Here is a 17,722-nt window from a genome sequence, read left to right on the forward strand (position 1 = left end):
GCCCCCTGACCTCCAAACACGTGTGTACATCGTTCACGCAGGCAAGGTTGCGTGTGAGATACAGAAGCTTGCTCCTTGAGTGTGAGCCAGAGTAACAATGAAGATCCTTTTTCTTTCTTTCCCCTTTACTGGGCTTTATTCCCCAAGGAATGACTGTGTTAAATGCCCCACACCCCTTTGTGTGTAGGCGTGTGCGTGTGCCCGTGCCTGTGTGTGTGGAGGCTCTCAGGTATGATGTCACCCATGTGGAAGCCAGAGAACAACCCTTTGGGAGTCAGTTCTTGCCATTTACTGTTCTGTCTCCACTTCCCCTCCCCCAGTAGGAGGGCTGGGATGACGGATGATTGCCACAGCAGCAGTATTTCAAACAAGTTTTGGGGCTGGAACCCAGATCAACAGGCTTGTGCAGTGTGCGTGTTTGCGCACGCACACATGTGCTTGGGTGCCACAGTGCACGTCTGGAGGTCAGGGGACAATGCCAATGCCATTTCTCTCTGTCTGCTGTTTGAGTTTGGGAGACCAAACTCAGGATGTCAAGTTTGATAGCCGGTGCCTTTTCCCGCAGAGTCATCTCGCTGGCCTCAAACTCTCTTTTAGAGCAAATGGACATGGAGAGGGGTGGGATCAGCCTCGGCCTGCCCACTGCTTCTACAGCCTCCCTGCCAACAAGGAGCCAACAAGAGAAGGACACCGTCTTGGGCTAATACCTGCTAATACGTCTTGGTTCCAGCTGCAAGGGCTTGGCTGCCTTTCTCTTTATCTGCACATTGGTTAGACTCTTGAATATGAAAATTGGGGTGCCAGAAGAATGGAGAGACGGATGATGGGACAGATAGTGGGACGGATGGTGGGATGGATGGTGGGACAGATGGTGGAGGCCTTGCTCTTCGTTAATAGAGAATTATGCAATGGTTTCTTTGCAGCTCTCGCCCTGTGACTTTAGTTTTCTTGTGCCTGTTTAAGTTCCTAGATATTGAAAGTCACGGGGACCCAAAGTTGTCTGTCCACATTCTTTCCATTCCACAGAGATTAAGAGCTTGGCAAATTCACCAAGGAAGCTATGTAGCCAGACACATCCCCTGTAAGAATATCAGGCAGCATGGCTGTGTTCCAATGACCTAGGTCATTCATATCTCATATGTCACTTTAGGAATTCTTTGTGTCAGTCCACGGCTTTGGCCTTTTTTGTTTTGTGGACTGAATTTTACTGTGTAGCACAGTGTAGCTTTGACATAGGAATCCACTCCAGGTTCTTAAGTGCTAGGATTACAAGTGTAAGCTACTATGCCTGGCTATAAGTTACACTATTTAATATTTAATCCAGAAAATGCCTTATATGGCTTTTAAGGGCTTGTTTCAATTTATATGTATATATACAAATACATATATACATATGTTTATGTACATATGTGTATGTAAATATATTAATTAAAAATGTGTATATATGTGTGTGTGTGTGTGCTTGACTGTATATGTACCATGTGTGTGCAGTATCCTAAGAGGATAGAAGAGGGCATTGGATCCCTCTGGAGATACAGGATGTTATAAGCCACCGGGAACAGAACTCTGGTCCTCTGCAAGAGCAGTGTATACTCTTAACCGCTGAGCCATCTCTCCAGCCCCATCTTTATATAGCCTTATGTTCTTTATGTAAACAATTCACTTGAATAAGAGGAAAGCTCACTTCATTACCACAGTGAGAATCATTTACCAACAACTGAAGCAAACATCAAAGAGAGAGTGCAAAGCCAGTAATGAAATTAACTTCTGGGTCGATACTTTGTCAAAACCTACAACAGAAAGTCTCTCTTAATTTCCTAAAAAGAGAATTATCAGAGTTAAGGAATGCTAGCAAGAAGCAAGCCTTATGATGGAATGAGAAGAGTGAAAGGAATTTTCTCGTGAGCCCATCCATAGACCCCATGCCTCATCACAGTGAAGGCTCACACATGGACCCCCTACTCTCAGAAGATGGGCAGGCATGTCCCCTCTGCAGGGACCTGAAGTGGCTTACCATTTGTCTGAGAAACGCCATCAGAGGGGTCTTCCGGGGTTTGCTTTCTTCTTTGACTTTTACGTCTGTGGGTTCAGGCTGGGTCTCTTCACTGAGATCCACAGTTTGTAAGCTGGATTCTACTTCCTCAAGCCTTACGGTCTCTACTGGTGACTCACACACCGCCTAGATTATTTTGCCAGGTAATAAGAAAACAAAACAAAACAAAACAACCCCTTCAAAGCCAAATATTCCCCGAAAGCATGTTTTATGAAGGAGTCTTGGGTGTTCTGTCTGCAGAGTAGCTGTGGGTTTGAACCTGTGACTAGTTTCTATGTAGGCAAATCTTCAAGAGGCAATATGCAGGATGCAAATAATGAGCTCACAGACATATGATTGCTGAACACCAGACAGACAGACAGATGGATAGACAGCCAGGGATCCAGTTGGCAAATTCCCTTCCCTATGAAGGTATAGACATAGACAGGAGTCTCTTCTACCCCTCCATTCCAGTAAGGCTCTCTCCAGTCTGCCTCAGAGAAATTACATCCAGCCTGTGTAAAGATCATGTGGTGGTTTGAATGAGAAAAGCCTGTAGAGGCTAGCATGTTTGAATGCTTGGCTCTTAGTTGGTGGAGCTATTTAAGAGAGATTAGGAAGTGTGGCCTTGTTGGCAGAGGTATGTTACTGGGTGCTTTGAGATACCCCATTCCGATTAACTCTGTCTCCTGCTTGTAGAGCAGATGTGAGTTCTTGGCTACCACCCGCCCACCATGCTGCCTGCCTGCTGCCATGCTTCCCAACGTGATGGTCATAGACTAACCCACTAAAACTATTAGCAAGCCCTCAATTCAACACTTTCTTTCATAAGTTGCCTTGGTCATGGTGTCTTGTCACAGCAATAGAACAGGGACTAAGAAAGATCACCAATAATCAGGCAACACATGTCAAGGTTTTAGGCTTGTAACAGGCACCACAGAAATTCAGCTAACGCTATCGGTTCTTACTCGTGTTGATATTAAACCTGTCTACTCCATGACCATGTAGCACCCAACGCTTATGAGTCCATTTAGACTACTTTCCATGTCTGTTGTCATACAATGCCCTTCTTACATAACACCTTGGGACAAGGTTACAAAGGTAATGTTATCCCCATTTTACAAATAAGGATTACAAACAGTGGGCTAACTTGGCTAAAGTCATACCAGAGGGTAGCAGCCACTTTGAGGAAGATGGGGGGTTTTCCTACTGGCCAGTGAAACAGAACGACCAACAGCAAAATGTTTTTGAGCATATTCGAGGCTCTGCCATCCTCTAAGAACTTGGACCCTCTGCATCCTTTGGCTCTGCTGTCCTTGGTCTCCTGGGATTTCATCCTTACATCTGTTACCTTGTGGCCACAGAAGAGCTGTTGCCATACTGCTGTGGAAGGGTGGGAGATGGTGTGGCAGGATTTTTTTCTGTCTAATTAATTTAAATATTAGTGCAGTGGGAGGCCTGTGATTGGGCAGGGAAAAGGGAGGCAGTGCTAAGAGTTGCAGAGAGGGAACAGAGGGAAGGAAGCAAGAAGGAGGATGTTGGACAGGATGATTCAGAACCAGCATGGTTTTAAATAGCCACAGATAGATATGACATCATATAGGGATAAAATAGTTGGGGTAACTTGTCTAACCTAGATGGGCAGCTTGTACCGTTATCAATTGGCTCTGAATTTATTGTGTGGGCATCTTGTGAATTAAGAATTTATTGATACATAAATCTGACTGTTTAATTATAAGCTTCTAGAGTTTTGATTTGCTGGGTTGAGGGGGATTGTGACTGCCGACCACAGGGGTGGATGGCTGAGAAGGAACTAGTGGCTCCAGAGACAAGAGAACCTGAGCTGGGAAGACCAAGATTGTTCACTGCTAGAGCTAGCCTAGAGCCAGAGGCAGAGAGACTGTGCCGGGGCAGAGAGTAGCTGGCTCAAGCGCTGTTTCAGATCAACTCCGGAGTTTAACACCTGAACCGCAGGGACTATGGGGCTCCTGGGATGAAGGGATACACTGGTTTCTCCCCCAAAGCTTAGAGAATTCAGAACCTCCAAGCTGACTGATGTTTTTCAGGTGAGAAGATTCTGGGTTCTTAGAAAATATCCAGTAAACTCACAAGAACTTTCTGGAATCATGAGAGGCCTGAACCTGGCTGACTTATTAACTTCACCTCAAGAAATGAAAGACGAAAGGAAAGAAAGAGTCGATGAATGAACAAAAGAACATATGAAGAGAGGGGAAGAACAACAAATAACAAAGCCAACACATTGTCAGGATTTTTTTCCTATAAGAATCATAACACATTTAGAGGAACAATGGAAACTGGGGAAGGGAATGGGAAGAGAGAGGAGGGGAGAGGAGTGTGAGGGTAGCATGCTCAAAGTATGCTATATGCTTGAGTGAAAATGTCCTTGTGTAATTTTATACCATGTGAAGTGCATATATACATATATATATATATATATATATATATATATATACACACATATATATATATATATATACATGTGTGTATATACATGTATACAGACATGCATACAGTATATATACATATATATGTATATATAAATATATATGCCAATGAAAATAAAAAGTACATAAAAGAAATCATACACAGCCATTCCAATGTCCAGTCCCATCATGACTAATACTCAGGGAAAATATTTGGATTCCCAGAATCCACTTGGCTCTAGTAACTGAATGCTTACACACTGTTCATAGTAAGTGAACATGAGAGACTCCAAAAGGATCCCGCCACATTTTGCTTGGGCAATGTGATCACGTCCTATTGTATCTTAAGAAGCTGTGAAGTCACTTATGCCAATCATAAAGATGTTCAAAGTCAGGCTGGAGAGATGGCTCAATGGTTAAGAGTGCCGATTGCTCTTCCAAAGGACATGAGTTCAAATCCCAGCAACCACATGATGACTCACAACTATCTGTAATGAAATTTGGTGACCTCTTCTAGAGTGTCTGAAGACAGTTACAGTGAGTGAGTGGAGCCAGAGGAAGAAGAAAAAGTGTCTGAAGACAGCTACAGGTACTTACATATAATAAATAAATAAATCTTTAAAAAAATGTTCAAACTCTGCATTGCTTTCAGCACTGAGAGCTGCTGTCTTGGGGCTGAAGCTCCCAAGGCCCCATTGATTAATTGCTCAGGGTTGAAATTTTCACAAGGTAGATTTGAGAAACAGAAATCTGGGACATGTCTCTCCCAATAGTCTCGTTCACCTCTAGATTCTCCAGAAAGGAACTGGACATGAGAACTCACTGTGATCAGGCCATTTCTCTGTTGAACCTGATGGCTGGTGTTGCAAGTCAGATATAAACTGGTCATCATCTAAAGTGAAATCCTGTAACCCATCAACACCCAGGGCCAGCCAGTATCACCAGACCTCTGCTGGGCCAAGAAGCCCAGTTTTTAGCATGTAAAACACATGGGCTCAAGTTGAAACCTTGTGTTTATAGAATGGATGTGTAGGTGAAGAAATTGGTTGTTGGTTATGTTTACAGCACTTGGAATTGTGTTTTCTTGTACATTTTAAAATCTTTTATAGGAGTGCAGTGCTCCTTGTACAAATACAAAGGGGAGATGAGCTCCTCCTCAGTTACAGTGCTGACATAATAAACAGTGACAGATCAACAGTCAAAAAAGAAAAAAAAAGCAAAACCAAACCAAAAGACCTGAGTACCACCCAAAGTTAGCAAGAATCTGGATAACCATGGAAACGAAGGTAAAGGAGCAATCAATGCAGGATGAAGCAGAAGATGCAACCCCATCCCTTACAGATGTGCAAAGCCATTACTCTGTGCAGTAGACTCGTTCATCCCCAAAGGATGACAAACTAGACAAGAGAATGTGCTGACATTGCTCTTACTGTTTTCCTTATCATAGGTAATCATAAAAAATTGATCCAGTGTTGGTCCCTCCACTTTTCTGTCCCTAATTGTAAAAAGGGATGAAAGAGTCTACACAGGATGTGCAAATCAGAGATCTCCATGCTGAGCACCCAATGGCCCAGCACACTGAAGATGACAGTGGAATGATTTAAGATGGCACCCAGTCACTTACGTTCTCCTCTGCACCTGTGGAAAGTGTATCCTCCTTAACTGACTAGAGGAAGATAAAAACAAAATCAAGAGTCAAAGTCTTACCAGCATAAGTCATGTGAAAGCAAAGGGCTATCTGGTTTACCAGTACAGTGAAACAATTCTCGGATGCTAAATTGGGCTATCTGGTCTACCAGACCAGTAGGGCAGTTCTCAGATACTAAATTGCAAATGTGGACCTTGTTCTGGCAGGAACTCAAAGGAGGCTTCCACAAAGGCCAACCATATAGCAAGTATAGCTAGTTGTGTATTTCAAAATGCAACAGAGAATGAATACAATGTCACAGGTAGGATATGCATGAGACAGGAACATCACAGAAAATGAGAGCCATAGAATTGCGGCTGTGGGAAAGAACGTATTTGTCTCGCATTTTCTAGCAGCCTATAAAATCAGAACAATAATGTAACTATATGATAATATGTAACAACAGTTATTTTTATTGCTGAATATCATATGTTTTGGTCTAGCTTTGCACTCGCTCTGTACTCAAAGATGACGTTAAACTTCTGATTTTCTTGCCTCTGCTTTCCCAGGACTGTGATTTCAAGTGTGCACTGCTGCACTAACTTATGTGGTGCTGGGGGGCAAAGCCAGGGTTCCCTGCATGCTGGGCAAGCATTCTACCAACTGAGCTACCTCCCTAACCCAAGAGAAAAATATAGCCCCTAAAAACACAGCTACTGTTAGGGAAAACATAAACATCTTGAGGGAGTTCTATGAGAGAACTAGAGAAGTGTGCCCCAGGTCTTTTTGGAGCAAGTAGGCACTCCTGCCCCATAAGAGGATTCCAGCCCTATCTGACCGTAGTCCTTGGTCAGCACTGGAGGCTGCTTCCTACAATAGCCCTCAGTCTGGGCCAACTCTGTCCTGTTCAAGTTCAACCTGATTGGAAAAGCCCATGAAAGGCCAGGGGGTTCCACACACACTATAATTCAGACACTGTTTTATCCTATGGAGGCTCCTGGCATCTGGAGTACTGCCCCAAATAGAGGGGGCATCCTGATTCTTCCAAAGGTCAATGTTATCTTCTACCAGTTGGCTATGACACTGGAGGTCATCTTGATATCTTTCCTTCAGCGGTTCTGAAAACTTGGTGTGTGGAGTGTGGGTGGATACAGACTACTTTGAGAATTTTCCAGAAACAAAACAAAACACATCGCAGATGACACCAGTATGCTCACACATCTTTTTGTGTCTTCTTGGATTCTAAGTTAAAACCACTTAGGGAAGTGACTTTAGTCCTGTTTAGTAGTAACAGGGAGGGAAGGAGAGAAGGGATAATCTACACTCGTCCCTCTGGCACCTGCCATATCTTATCTTCCTTAAAGCATCTCAAACAGTATGTATATAACCACCGTTTACAGTGTAAGAAATGCACAGAGAAGCCAAGTCACTTGCTGGGGTTAAACAGCTAGAGAGTGAGGATACCATACTGAAGGCCATGCCTCTGTCTGGTGACTGTGAACTAGCTGTCTGTCTAGCCAGGATCATCAGCTTGGTCTGTTTCTTTCTGCTCATCTTGTTTCCATAGCGATGACATCCTGGGCACAGACGAACATAACATTCTTGGAGGCCTCTGTTAGTGAGAAAATGATGCTACAGCCGGAAGCTTTTTACAAGGAATGGTGCTCTCTTGGCATGTGAGTTAGTTGGTGTTTGCCAACTCAACACAAACCTAGACTTCTGGGGAGAGGGGATCCTAACTGAAAAAAAAAATACCTCTTATAACCTCGGTGGCTAGGCATGTCTGTAGTAGGGTATTGTCTTGTTTAGTGATCAGTGTGGCAGGGCCCAGTCTGATGTGGGTGGGGCTACCTCTGGGCAGGTGGCCCTGTGTTCTATAAGCAAGCAGGCTGAGCAGGTCATAGGGAGTAAGTCAGTAAGCAGCATCCATCCATGGCCTCTCCTTCAGCTCCTGCATCCAGGTTCTTGCCTTGAGTTCCAGCCCTGACGTCCCTTGGTGATGGAGTGTGGCCTGAAGTAAAGTCCCCTGCGCCTTGCTTTTGGTCATAGCATTTTTATCACAGCAATAGAAAAGTAACCAAGACAGAGCCAACCCCTCTCTCTAGGCCAGTGGGAAGCTATTTAATATTACACACAGGCAAAGACTCAAAGGATACTTTTAAAAGCCAGACTTCCTCAAGCCTAACCCCCCCAGTGGCTTCAGGAGTCAATATACTGTCTACCTTGTGTCGAGGAAACAACCGCTCTGTTTAAGAGTAGAGTACACAGGGTTTCAAGTCTCATTCCCGCCCCAGCTTTCTGCAGCAAGGCCAGTCTGTGTCTTGGACGTTCCCGTCTATAAAGTTCTTAGCTTGTCAGTTTCAGAAGACACTGTCAGCTGGGCATAGGTGACAGAGTAGGATGGGCGGTGTTTAGAATGAACACCGATGTTTCCTTAATCTTCACTGTGGCTTTAGATTTCCAGACCCTTCTGTGTGTTTTGGGGTTCGGGATGCAATTTAGTTGGTAACCAGCATCACATGAACCTGGCATGGTGGCACATGCCTGTAAAATCCCAGCACTTGGAGGTGGGAATGGAAGGTTAAGAATAGCTACCTAGTGGGTCTGTGACCAATCTGAGGTTGCTATGTTACACTTGTAAACGCCATGCTACTTTTATTTCTGTGTTTCCTTATGTGTGGTACAGCATGCACCTGGAGGTCAGAGGTCAACCAAGGTTCTCTCTGTCCATCAGATGGGTCCCGGGAACTGAACTCAGGTCATCAGGCTTGGCAGCAAGCCACCTTCACCCACTGAGCCATCTCATCGGCCCTAACAGTCCTTATTCCGAAAACTAGCCCAACTGAGCGTCCCCCATACTTGAACAATTTTGACAGTGTCTTTGAGTTCAATACTGTCCTAGACCACTTGAATTTATATTCTTTTTTTTTTTCTTTACATTGACCGTAGTTTTGTTTAGATCTATTCAGTCAACATGGTGTCAGCATCTCTGCTGCATCGACAGCAGCACACATGAAAGCAAACGGAGAAAACAAAGCTCTCAACTTCCAATCGTGAATATTTGCTAAGAGGGGCCACGGGTAAGCGACTGGCTGTTGTGGTCTTCACAAACGGACTCCTATATTGCATCAACCCCAGAGCTAAGGATGTTGCGAGATAGCATCGGAGACCATGCTCCACGCTGCTGGGCACTGAGGTCTCCAGCAGTAGATTTCAGAAGTGTGCTGATTTATGACTTTCTTTGTTCTGTTAAGATGAAAAGTTCATGAAACTGTTACTGCTGGGATGTGGTGTTTCAGAGAACCTGAGTCTGTTCCTGGGCCATGGTCACTAACAGCCCCAGGGTAAACCCTTGCTCACTCTGAGGTGAGAGCCATGCCATCAGCAGCTTGGTCCAGACCATGCCTCAAACTAACAAAATGGGGTGGGGGCAGGGGTGGGGGTGGGGGTGAGGATATAGTTCAGTGGTAGAGTACTTGCCAAGTTTCAATCCCATACACACACACACACACACACACACACACACACACACACATACACACACACACACACATATGATGGAGAGGTCAGGGAATATAGTTCAATCCCATATATATACATACATATATATATAATATACATATATATATGGAAAAATTAAAAATCCTTGTACAGTGCAATGTTAAGGGGTGGGTGTGTGTTTAGGACTGCACCCAAGAACCACCAAATCTTTCTGAACTTTGTATAAGTTCATAAGTTTGCCAGAAGGTTCTGCCTCCCCATCAGCAGCTACTGAAACATCCAGCTAACATAAAGATTCAGAAAGGCCAAGAGGCCAAGTCCAGCCACCATTTCATACCCCATGGAAGAGAAAATCAATTCAGATCCCAAGTCCCGAACACCGTGGTCATAGAGCGCAGAACAATTTATGATCAGTCTCACCTGTCTTAGCTTCCTAGACCTACACAGACAGGACAAGTGGGGGTGGGACACAGATTTGTTTATATCCATCAGTTCAAGGAGATTGTTGTGGCTAATTTGCATATGCAAAGAAATTAGCACACTGATGAGTCATTGATGGGCAGGGCCACGACTTGATCAAGACAACTTAGCACACCCCTTGCTCTCAATGTAACCATAAACCGCACGCCAGCCCCTGACGATGGAGTCGGGGTCACTGGGCTTCTTTATTTGTTCCTCCTCCAAATGTAGCCCCATTAAATACCGCCCTGCTTTTCACTATTGGTGGATCGAGGATGAGTAGCCTAGCTTTAATAGTTGCCAGGACCCAGGCTCTGACCCTAACAACCCCAATACAAAGAGTCAGTGTAAACACTGCTTCAATTACAAATTCCAAAATTGGAATGGGGTAGGCAGGGTGTGATGCGGGTCTCAGAACCTTAATGGCTCATCCTCTGTAGTCCAGGGCCACACTGACTCTTGTAACACTGAGTTCTAGGTCATATCAACCTCAGCCTGTTTTCTTGAGGTCTTTACCTTCCTCCACCGTTCAGACTTCATCAATGACGTCACCAAGCTGGTGAGCTCGATGCACAGTGGTTTTACCACATAGCTCTCCTACTGATAAACAAATAGTCAGGACCGAGTCCAGATTCCTCGGGCTTCCCCAGAGGGAGCAGCCACGAGGTGTGGTTTCTACTCTTCCACGGTGTTCAGATATAAATCAGATGCAGCCACAGAGCTCAAAATACACAGAATATCTACGGATGGAGATCAGAACTGTGGTAACGGCCCACACCAGCCTGTTAGGCACTTCTCTTTCCTAAGGCATTCATCACGTCTAAGATGTCTCTGGCCTTTGTGAGTGTTGCTCCTGTGCATAAGCCAGTCTGTCTATGGAGGGGATGGGCAGTGTCTCTCTCCCTCTCTGAAAGCATGGCATTGCCTGTGATGAGCCAAGTCTTGGTCTTGCGCCGTATCTATATCTGCCCCTGGCTTGGTTTCCCAGCTCAGTGCACAGGGGCAGATGAGAGCCTTAAGCAAGCCTCTGCCCCTCTTCTCTGTCCTTAGGAAACGCCTATGGCTGAGAGACCAGGAGGACCAGGTGACAGTTCGGTGCCCGCCGTGGCCAGTGAGCAGATATTCCAGATAACATCAGAGGAAGGGCAGAGACAGTTTGATTACCCAGAATGCTCTGTGAGAGAGCTGCAGAGGCCAGAAGGAAAACTGGACAGAGTGGCTGAGAGAGACGCTCGCTTGGGTGCAGACGAAGAGCAGGCAGTGTTTCGAAGGTAAGATACAAAGCTGCCCAGACTAAAAATGGAATAAACAAGATGGAGACCAGACAGATCCCGAAGGCTTCCTGGAAGGGAGCAGCCAAGTGACTTAATGTCACATTAAATCTGAAGTTCAGATTGGCAAATAATAATAATGTTCCAAACAGTGCATGGAACACACTTAAATTTATACTAAAGTTACTTCTTCTTCATTAATAATTTTAATAACACGTGGGGATATTTTTCAGTTTTTCAACCTCTCTGTGGTAGGGAATGTCTGGCATGAATCATTCAAACCTGAAAACCAAGCCGGGCGTGGTGGCGCACGCCTTTAATCCCAGCACTCAGGAGGCAGAGGCAGGTGGATTTCTGAGTTCGAGGCCAGCCTGGTCTATAAAGTGAGTTCCAGGACAGCCAGGGCTACACAGAGAAACCCTGTCTCAAAAAACCAAAACCAAACCAAAACAAAAAAACCCCTGAAAAACAGAATTACCCCAGCTTCCCCCAGTAGCCACTGGCTCTTAATTGCTTAATCTAAAATGTAGCCTAGGCTGTTAACAACAGTAAACACTTTCATAAAAACAACAAAAAACCTGTCAGAATCCCATGGAAGATTTGTATACTGCTGAGAACAAGGAGCTATAAGCTAGACTAAACACGGACAGGGAAGGTGGACAGGAAGTCCCACCCTAGCCAAGGTATGATTGGCAACTGACAGCTGCAGGGAGACTGAGAGTCAGTTTTCTTTAAAAGAGTAGGCCCTGGTAAGCCGGCCACACTCCAATGGAAGGCCACACATCCAGGAATAAACGGGCAGCACAACATAGATTTGAAAGGGTGACGAAGTTTAAAAACAGGTCGTACAGCTGGGTGGGTGGGGTAGGGGTGGATCTGGGAGCGTCTGGCCTTTTGCTGGGGCCTCCTTGCCTAGTGGGCCCAGCGGGTGGAAAGGTCTGTCAGTGAGACAGCAGCCCAGATGGCTGGGACAGGGAGGTGTGTCAGACTCTCTGCAAGGACAGATTTCGCCTGTCACACCTTCAGTGCTCCACGGTGCTGTCTCTGATGACTCTGTCACTGACAGAGCACAGAGGGGTCCTGGGTCACGTATTCCTGTCCAGTATGGGACTCTCGGCATGGACAGTCTGAGCTATAATCTTTCCTCTGCGCATCTGCCAGCACCAGCCTCAAGCCAAGATCTCCCTCCCTTCCTTCCTTCCCTCCCTCCCTCCCTCCCTCCCTCCCTCCCTCCCTCCCTCCCTCCCTCCCTTCCTTCCTTCCTCCCTTCCATCCCCCTCTCTCTCTCCCTCCCTTCTGCCCCTCTCCCAACCGCCTCTCACTGTGGCCTCCCCACCCCTTTGACATCCACAGACAACCCCCCCCCCCAATCATTCACATACTTTCTCTGTTTGGTGTGTGCTTCTTGGAGAATCCAAATTTGCCTCACACCGGGACCACTTTTTATGCAATGTGTTCCCTATTTGCTGGATTCCTTTCTAAACTCGGTGCACCTAGCCTCACCTTGAGCAATAATCTGCTTTCAAAAATGATTTAGTTGTGTGTGTGTGTGCCCACGCACATGCTCGTGTGCCCACAGAAGTCAAAGGCATCAGGTCCTCTGGAGTTCCTGGCAACTATGAACCAATCAGTATAGGTGCCAGAATGGAACCCAGGCCCTCTTCAAGAGCAGTTCCTGTCCTGAACCATAGAGCCATCTCTCTAGGTTGCAAAAATCTATGTTGATCTCAAGTTACTTTGAATATATGTACAATTTTTGTTTTTGTATGTTTGTTTTGTTTTGTTTTGTTTTTTGAGACCAGGTGTCTCTATTTAGTCCTGCTGTCCTGGAAGTCACCCTTAGACCAGGCTAGCCTCGAAATTTCAGAGATCTTCTTGCCTCTGCCTCCTGAGTGGTGGAGTTAAAGGCATGAACCATCATACCTGGCCGAATATGTGTATAACTACCATATACACTTATTCATATGGTATGTAGCTATATAGATGATAAATATATGTACATAATACATATATGTCTCATTCATATGTGACTATATGATCATTCTTTAAACGTGAATATTCAAATATGGGTCACTGAAGTAATTTCCTGTGTCACTAATATGTGCATGCAAATCATTTAGAAACTGTCTTCTACATTATACTGCTGGCAAAAGGCTTCTAAATGACTAAGTATAGGCAGAAAGAGGATTGAAAGCTATCAGTTGACATGTTCCAATGTGTTCCTGAATGACTGGAACCAGTGTCCCGAGAAGCATCTAGAAGAAAAACTTTCTACAACAAGAAGTAAACCAGAAAGTGGTTCGGGGCTGGGTCCAGCTGGATCCTTCATGAGAGAGTGAAGCGGGCCGGGCAGTGGTGTCTGTATTGCCACTGTTCCTGGCAGCGAGCCCAATGGCACCACAGGTTTTCAACAAGCCACTGAGATAGGTGCTTCCAGCTGTGCGAATCCACCCCGGCTTCTCATTCATCTCTTGGAGGAATTTGAACCAGGTCAGGTTCTGAACATGAGTTACAGTGGGGTTCGCTCGGCACCAATGTGAAACTTCAGCCCAGCCACCGTTTCTGAGCCACCACAGTCCTCCCCCTGCTGTTGATGTGGTGGACACCCCTGTTTTCTAAAATGGGGATCAAGAAGCAGCTCAGAAGGTTGCATCTGGACAGGGAGGGGTGAAGACAGAACGCCTTCTCCCCAGGCAGGTTGTGTGCTGAGGAAGCCCAGGTTACCGACCATCACAGAGGGACAGTGTAGCCACGCCACACCACAGCCTTCTGTGCCTGACCCAGGCCATGCAATGAATGAAATTGTTACTCGTTTGTCTCTGTTTCTCCCCCACAAAGCACCTGCGTACAGCAAGACCGGCATCTCATTCCACCCAGGAGTACATTAGGAGTCCTCCATTCAGTGACAAGTTGAATCATGGAGGAGGAGGAGGAAGATAATCTCTGAGAATCATCAACATCCATTTGGCCCACCTGAAATAACTCCTGAGCCACCTCAGGACCCCAAGGACCCTGCAAACATCGCACAGACAGACTCACCTTCTTCCAAAACAACTTTCCCAGCGGTAGTGAGGTGGGCCCTGCCTTCTCCTTGCCGCTGTCTCTCCCTTCGCTGGTGGGTTCAGGAGGTGGCGGTGGGGGGCTGCAGCTTTTGGTAGCCTTTGTCTTCCCTCGGGTCTCCTGGGGTGTGAAGTTGGCTTTGTCCGACTTGAGATTGGCTGAAGTCGTGGGTGAGTTCTCAGTATCCTGTAAAGTTTGGTTTTTAAGAAGCAAAGGGAAACACTTGAAAAATGTCATGCTTTCGAAAGTAAAAGGCTCTCTGTTAATATAAGCATCGGCTGGGGTCCTGTGTGATGTTAATCTTCTTTCAAAATTTCTGTTTTATGCACATTTCCATTGTGAATGTAGCTCTATGTTAAAATCTTTTTTTTTCCAGATATTTTCCTTTCAAGAAGGAAAAAAGGGGGAGACTTGTTAGTGATGGTGCTTATGTAAGTAACTTAGGGGGTAGGTTTTAGAGAGAGGAGGTGTGTTATTAGACAGTGGAGTTCTGGACTAGCTCTTGGCTCAGTGGGGAAAGAAACTTGCCTACGGCCCGATGACCTGAGTTCAAAACCCAGAACCCACATAGCAGAAGGAGAGAACTGACTCTGGAGGGTTGTTCCCAGACCTGCACATGTCTACTGTGGCTGCATGTGCCTGTACACATCACACACACACACACACACACACACACACACACAGATACACACACACACACACACACACACACACACACACAGTCGAAGGAAGGAAAGAGAGGAGAGAGAGAGAGAGAGAGAGAGAGAGAGAGAGAGAGAGAGAGAGAGAGAGAGAGCTAATTAGTTTTTGCCAAGGCCCCTGTCTCCAAATCATTTTGACCAGGCTACCATCCACAGACACAGACATATTCTGACTCTGCACACAATCCTGCACACCTTCCCAAGCCAAACTGGAAGCCAAGGAAGGCTGGGGATAATATGTCGGCCATAGGAGTTCTGAATTTCTTCTCCCACTCTCTACTTTGGAGATTCGGGCCATGGAGAAGGCAGAAGGGAGTCTGAACACTGGTGAAGAGCCGCAGACCACACTCCTATCCTTAGATACCCCATTCACAGCCCACACACAGCCTCTCTGGAAGGTAGCGGTTGGTTCTGCTCCTTCCCCCCTCTTCTTTCCCTGGCATCCCTCCTCCCCTTCCCCCTCCCCCGCCCCCAGCTGTGCTGAAGCCCAGTTGAAGGCATCTCATATTGCTTTCCTTTCCCTTTCTTTTCTCTTTTCTTTCCCCTCTATTTTTCTTTTCCTTCCCCATCCCCAAAGGACCTCATGTAGCCCAGGCTGGCCTCAGCTCCCTAAACAGCCAAGGCTGACCCTGAACTTCTGACCCTCCTGCCTCTACCACAGCATCTCAAGTCGGGGAACAGAGCTCTGCACCAACATATCTGTTTAATCCACCTTTTCTTTCCTCCAGTAGATTCGAATTAACTCTTAGTCTCTGCTTCCCTTGTATCGCTGGACAAGGACTCACAAAGCCCAGATTTATCCAGACGTGAGTGAGTATTGACATTCAAGTTCTAGCATCGGATTCTTTCGAGCTGACTCCACTACAGCAAGCATCTTCACTTCACGTCTTTTGCTCTCTGGACTTCGAGACAGGATCCCTTTAAATTCCCAGACAGTTTCTGACTAAAAGAAAAATATCTGACAATAAAAATGGTATTCAGACAAATTCAGAACATTTCAGGATATTTTTGGTTCTGGATTCTTTTTGGTTGTTTTGTTTTTGATAGAAGGACTTTCTACGTAGCTCTGATTGGGCCAGAAGCAGCTATCCTCCTGCCTCAGCCTCCAGAGTGCTGGGATTATATACAGGTGTACACCAAGACACTCTAGATGATCAGAGTCTTAAAGGCCATCTTTCCAATGTTTACATTTTCAGATAAGGACACTGGTGCCTGTGATCTGCCTAACTCTAAACTGAGACAGGTAGAGAAAGAGGAGAGAGGACCAGATCCTGCCATGGCCGGTTTTCATCCAGTCCTTGATTCCGGGGACAGAGCCCAGCTAAGCCTCACTTGCTCTGCCTTCTCTGCCAGCCCACCTTCTCACCTCCCCCTTCCCCCACGGGTGCCTATATTAGATAATTTACCATCCTTTCTCTGGATTCTGTAGGAGACAGTAAAGATTCCAGCCTGCCTCAGAAGCAGGCCGCTCTAGAAGGTTATCAGACTGTAATTAAAAATGACAATATAGGAAAGATAGCTCAGTGGTTAGAAGAACATCCTGCTCTTGCAGAGGATCTAGGTTTGGACCCCAACATCCACACGGAGCAGCTCAGAACCACCTGTAACTCCAGCTCCAGGGGACCTGATGCCCTCTACTGGACACCTTGGGTACCTGCACTCACATGTGACACACACACACACACACACACACACACACACACACACACGTAATTTTAAAAAAGGAATCTCCCATTAAATTTGAGTTTCTAACCAGCAAATAATAACTTCTCTAGTATACCCCCAAACATTGCATGGACTATACTTAAATTTATACTAATTTTTTTTGGTAATAATTTTAAGTTACAGTATAAAGAATGGATTTCATGACAATATACAATTATTTCTTGTATATCTGAAGTCTGGATTTCAGTGTGTATGCTGTATTCTATTTGATGACCCTACCCTCGAGACTCTGTCTCTGGGGACTATCTTCTTAGTAATTGATCCCTTTGGTTTAATTTTTGGATGTGGGACACAGGAGGGCTCAGTCAGGTACAAACATCAGAACAAGAACACAAAACAATGGCGATGTGGAAAGGGAGAGGCCTGAGGGCTGGCTTCTAATAAAAATCCTGCAGCTGCCTCACTGAGAGGTGGGAGAGTGGCAATTTTGTTGTTCACTAAGAGAATCTACTTCCTTATGTATTTGCTTCTAAGAAAGGGTCTTATTGTGGCCATGGCTACTTGATGCACAGCCCGGGTTGGCCTCAGATTTGTTACGTGAGAAGAACAAGTGTTGGGGGTTGGAAGCATGCACTACCAGACTGGGCTTAACTTTTATTATTATTTTTTTTAATTTTGTTTTTTTGAGACAAGGTTTCTCTGTGCAGTCCTGGCTGTCCTGGAACTCACTCTGTAGACCAGGCTGGCCTCGAACTCAGAAATCTGCCTGCCTCTGCCTCCCAAGTGCTGAGATTAAAGGCGTGCGCCACCACTGCCCAGCTTGGGCTTAACTTCAGAAGTTTTTGATTCCCTTTTTCTGACATGAAGAGCAGCCTCTTGGTAAACCTGGGGGGGGGGGATTTTTCCTTCTAAGGAGAACATAATAATCAAAAGAGTAGAAACTGTTCTCAACAGAGAGGTAA

General features: G+C 45.6%; 1 protein-coding gene and 1 long non-coding RNA gene across 16 annotated transcripts in view; one reads left to right on the forward strand and one right to left on the reverse strand.

Annotated features, from left to right (window-relative positions):
- Bcas1os2 (breast carcinoma amplified sequence 1, opposite strand 2) overlaps positions 1-16,086 on the forward strand; it is a 24,075-nt gene extending 7,989 nt beyond the window's left edge. The window contains exons 3-8 of the long non-coding RNA NR_040610.1: positions 7,671-7,779; positions 9,053-9,183; positions 11,114-11,334; positions 14,173-14,407; positions 14,771-14,825; positions 15,824-16,086. This is a non-coding gene — a long non-coding RNA (breast carcinoma amplified sequence 1, opposite strand 2). The remainder of the gene's footprint in view (positions 1-7,670; positions 7,780-9,052; positions 9,184-11,113; positions 11,335-14,172; positions 14,408-14,770; positions 14,826-15,823) is intronic.
- Bcas1 (breast carcinoma amplified sequence 1) overlaps positions 1-17,722 on the reverse strand; it is an 83,939-nt gene that overhangs the window by 20,377 nt on the left and 45,840 nt on the right. For 7 of the 15 annotated variants that reach the window (XM_030252200.1, XM_030252201.1, XM_030252199.1 and 4 more), the window contains one exon: positions 14,374-14,580. In XM_030252200.1, the coding sequence (XP_030108060.1) occupies positions 14,374-14,580 (207 nt within the window). Of the gene's footprint in view, positions 1-2,014; positions 2,180-6,100; positions 6,143-14,373; positions 14,581-17,722 lie in introns of all 15 variants that reach the window. The other 8 variants (XM_006500381.3, XM_006500382.3, NM_001164369.1 and 5 more) reach the window with 2 other exon arrangements.

Source organism: Mus musculus, chromosome 2 (assembly GCF_000001635.26).
Source record: "Mus musculus strain C57BL/6J chromosome 2, GRCm38.p6 C57BL/6J".
Taxonomy (NCBI): domain Eukaryota; kingdom Metazoa; phylum Chordata; class Mammalia; order Rodentia; family Muridae; genus Mus; species Mus musculus.